The sequence below is a fragment of the Arachis ipaensis genome, chromosome B03 (assembly GCF_000816755.2).
Source record: "Arachis ipaensis cultivar K30076 chromosome B03, Araip1.1, whole genome shotgun sequence".
Lineage (NCBI taxonomy): Eukaryota > Viridiplantae > Streptophyta > Magnoliopsida > Fabales > Fabaceae > Arachis > Arachis ipaensis.
The window spans coordinates 135,326,305-135,329,996 of NC_029787.2; the positions used below are offsets into that span (position 1 = coordinate 135,326,305).

At 32.8% G+C, this 3,692-nt stretch overlaps 1 protein-coding gene across 2 annotated transcripts; it reads right to left on the reverse strand.

The window, feature by feature from the left end:
* Positions 1-3,673, reverse strand: LOC107632189 (transcription repressor KAN1). Of its 2 annotated transcripts, none has more exons than XM_016335873.2 (6): positions 3,349-3,673; positions 1,956-2,364; positions 1,799-1,875; positions 1,660-1,696; positions 525-997; positions 1-260 (listed from the first exon to the last, which is right to left on the reverse strand). In XM_016335873.2, exons 2-6 carry the CDS (start codon positions 2,281-2,283, stop codon positions 117-119), a joined length of 1,059 nt encoding a protein of 352 aa, XP_016191359.1. In that variant the 5' UTR covers positions 2,284-2,364; positions 3,349-3,673; the 3' UTR covers positions 1-116. The 2 variants fall into 2 exon arrangements, with proteins under 2 accessions (XP_016191359.1, XP_016191360.1); XM_016335874.2 differs by lacking the exon at positions 3,349-3,673 and adding an exon at positions 2,668-2,709.

Here is a 3,692-nt window from a genome sequence, read left to right on the forward strand (position 1 = left end):
AGGTTTTAATATATGTTAATTATTATTAGTTAGTTATATCATCTCTGAGAGTGTATGATATTGGGTAGGTTAATTATATGGTGTTTCCATTATTGACAAAGCTAAGTTAATTAAGTCTATGAAAGTGAAAGTTTAGTGCTAATTTCTGGGGTTCCTGTGCCATCATTATTGTCTCCATCTTTGTGATGACTCAAACCCAGTTGCAAATCTGGAACCCATTGCTTCTCTTTGTGCTGCAACTGCTTGTCTTGATGATTCAACTGCACGTACGTTTTTTCATAAATTAAATTAAATAAATGACGAAGAAAAAACATATTGATAGAAATCGCGAAAGGAAAAGTCTAGGGCCAGCAACTTTGTTAAATTCTGACCAGCATGTAACCAGCAAAAAAAAGTGAGTTATTGGATGAAATATCACGCCAATCTCACACCATTAAAACCATCGTTAATGGCTATTTGATTGCTACAAATCACAAAAGTTGCTGCCCCCTAACATTCCTCGTCACGAAATTTAATAATGGTACCTTGAAAGTATTGGAGTTTGATAGATAGTCTCTGATTGTGGTGGTGGTGTTGTCTCCAAAGGTGATGAAGTCAGAGGTGGTGGCAAATGGAGAGGATTGTGATGAGGGTAGTGTAATGGTGTTGGTATTAGGAAGCCTTTTGAATTTCCAGTGATGAAAAGGAGGCCACTTTTTCTCTTCAAGAAATCGGCTTGGTCTCATGGGCGTAATTCTGCTGGCTAGTTGAGTTTGCAACGGTGGTGTTATTGGTCTTCTAATAGAAGGTATTTGATGATTCAAGTGCCATAGGTGGTGGTTTGTGGGCTTTGAATGTGGGAGGGAGGAGAATGGAGTAGTGGTGGTGTAGTTAGTAGTAAGAAAAATTCCACCGTTTCCCATCTTGAAATGTTGATGAGGACTACTCCTCTTCATCATCGTCTCATACGCCACACCACCTACTTCATGCTTGCTTCTCTGTCTTTCACTTCTTACTACTGCAACATTTTCCATTTGCTTAAGGAACTCAGTAACCCTAACCCTAGGAACCCTTTACTATAATATTTCATTAGAAGGAAAAATATTTACAAGCATTTATTAAAATGGTATATGAATCACTTCCTTAAATATGCTCGTATATTCCTAATATATAACACGTTAAATTATTGGTAACCTCTCTACTACCTACTCTAATCTAACTGTTGAAAAATGTGGACTTTATGCAGAGAATGCATCTTACATGCAGGAGCTTTATTCAGCTTAGATAGACTATTATTAATTATTTTGTTGTATTGATCAGCTTCGTCTGAAACCAAATTATTATTATTATTATTATCTACCCAGAAAAAAAAATTAAAATGTTTATTAACTATACCAATATAATTACCTTCTCAAGAAAATGTATATAAACAAAATAATTAATTTGATTGGATAAAGAAAATTGAAAGAGGCATTGTTTCTATTGGAAGTCCACAGCATTGACCGAAGTCAGTATACCAATATAATTAAAATTAAAATTATATATTTTTTAAAATTATAAAAATATTTATTTTAAATATTATTGTTTAAAAAATATTATTTAATAATAAAAAAATATTACTTTAATTTTAATAATAGTCATATCAGAAGATCGAAAATAGAATAGTCCTCAGTTCCTCACCTTGGCCAGAGTCATCAAGTTTCTTGCTTCGATACATCTGAAATGAAAATTGCAAAGTAACCATGAAATTATTACTTAATTACATACATAAGGAAAATAATACATGAGCAGTAGTAGTATAAATACATCGAATAGCTACCTGCAAGTGACTCTTGACATGAGCAATGCTTAGGCCTCTGACATTCATTAACTGAAGCACCAATTTAGGTGTTGCTCCTGCAGCAATTGAATATAGCTAGCAATTATAACATACATTTATATTATATGTTGATTAATTAGGGCAAAACTTGACTTACTTTCTTGACCTCCAAGCCTCTGAACAGCATGGACAAAGGAGAGATGAAGATCAGGAGTCCAACGAAGCCTTGGCATCTTTGATCTCACATATTGTCTCACACCACTCCCTCTCTTCCCTTCTCTTGATGCTGTGCTGCTGCTACTTGGGTTTGTTTCTTCATCCTCCTTTGCTTCATTATTATTATTCTCTTCTTCCAATTCCTCATCATCACTCATACCCGCTCCTTCATTCAAGTCAAATGAATTTTCCTCACCCTCATTATCATTACTACTCTTCCCGCCACTTCCTTCATTATTCTCTTGATGAATCTCAAATCCCTCTGACATATTTATTTATTTTAGCAGATGCGATGCCGCTCAATATAAATGCTACAATAATTTCTTGAATTCCTCCTTTACAAATTATCTCTGAAAACCAAAACAAGGATGCAAACATTTAAATATACACACAACTAATAACAAATAATTAAACAAGAACATACAGGCTGTATGTAGTATTGACCACTCTATCTATATATACAGTAGTAATTAATTACTAGCTAGCCTTTAAAACCTATATTCACTGAAGCAATTAGCCGAGGCCATGGTAAACTAATTTGTATAGTGGAAAACATTGATTTTAATTTAATATCCTTGTATGTATGTTACGGTAGTAGTAGGTCAAAAGTAGTTTAGAGTAATACTGATGAATAAAGAAATTAAGCTGCCTACTTCTCTATCTGATCTTTAATATACCTTAGCTTGAAGAGCGCTGTCAAAAAAATTGAGGAATTTCGGCGTTAAAGTAAAAAATTAATGAGCTATATCTACCTAGCAATCAAAATATGAGCATAAAAGGGAAAAGTAAGGAATTATTAACTGAGCGCACATATGGAGTGATCAAAGTAAGAGTAGGAATATAATAGTAATAAAAAAAAAAAAAAAAAAACATGTGTTTGAACACAGTATAATCTTGTTAGGTCATTCCGATCCCTCTCTGGAGATATCAGCAAAAAGATGCATCATATCATGAAGAAAAGATTAGCATATGCACATTAATTAATGGAAGATAAGATAACAACATATATATGTTGAGAGATTAAATCACAGCCAACCATCATGCTCTAATCTAATAGGGCACTTGTGAGGGGAAAATCCAGTGGTGGCTAAAATTTTTCTCAGGAACAATAAGTATATTTACGAATTGATGATGATTATAGAGAAATACACAAAAATCTCGGAATAATATTATCAACTCATGATTAGTACTTCACAAAAAAGGAAGGTGGGTGGGAACAAGAAAACCATGAAAACAATTTAAAAGAATAATTATGTATATGAACTTATGACTGTTGATCTTGTTAATTATTAGTTTCATATATCTTGTTCAAGTTAAGAAAAATATATACTAACCATTTATTATAATGGATGTTGTGCCTCTATTTTTCTCTTCCAACACTTGGGATCATATGTGCAACTTCGCCGATCAAACATATATCACATATTCTCTGATCTCTCTTGGGAAATTAAAGATCCATGTTGTGTTTCTTTGATATGGATGGAGAGAGAGAGAGAAAGAGAAAGAGAGGATATATGACTTGATACCTCCTGGTTGTTTTTTATGCCTTTTTGGTGTATCATTCAGCAGCAGAATTGGCGTCATAAGTTTAAGATAATATACAACTTTATATATAAAAAAAAAAATTCAAATTTAAATTTAAATGAACAATAATATTCTGACAGACTACTTGTTATTA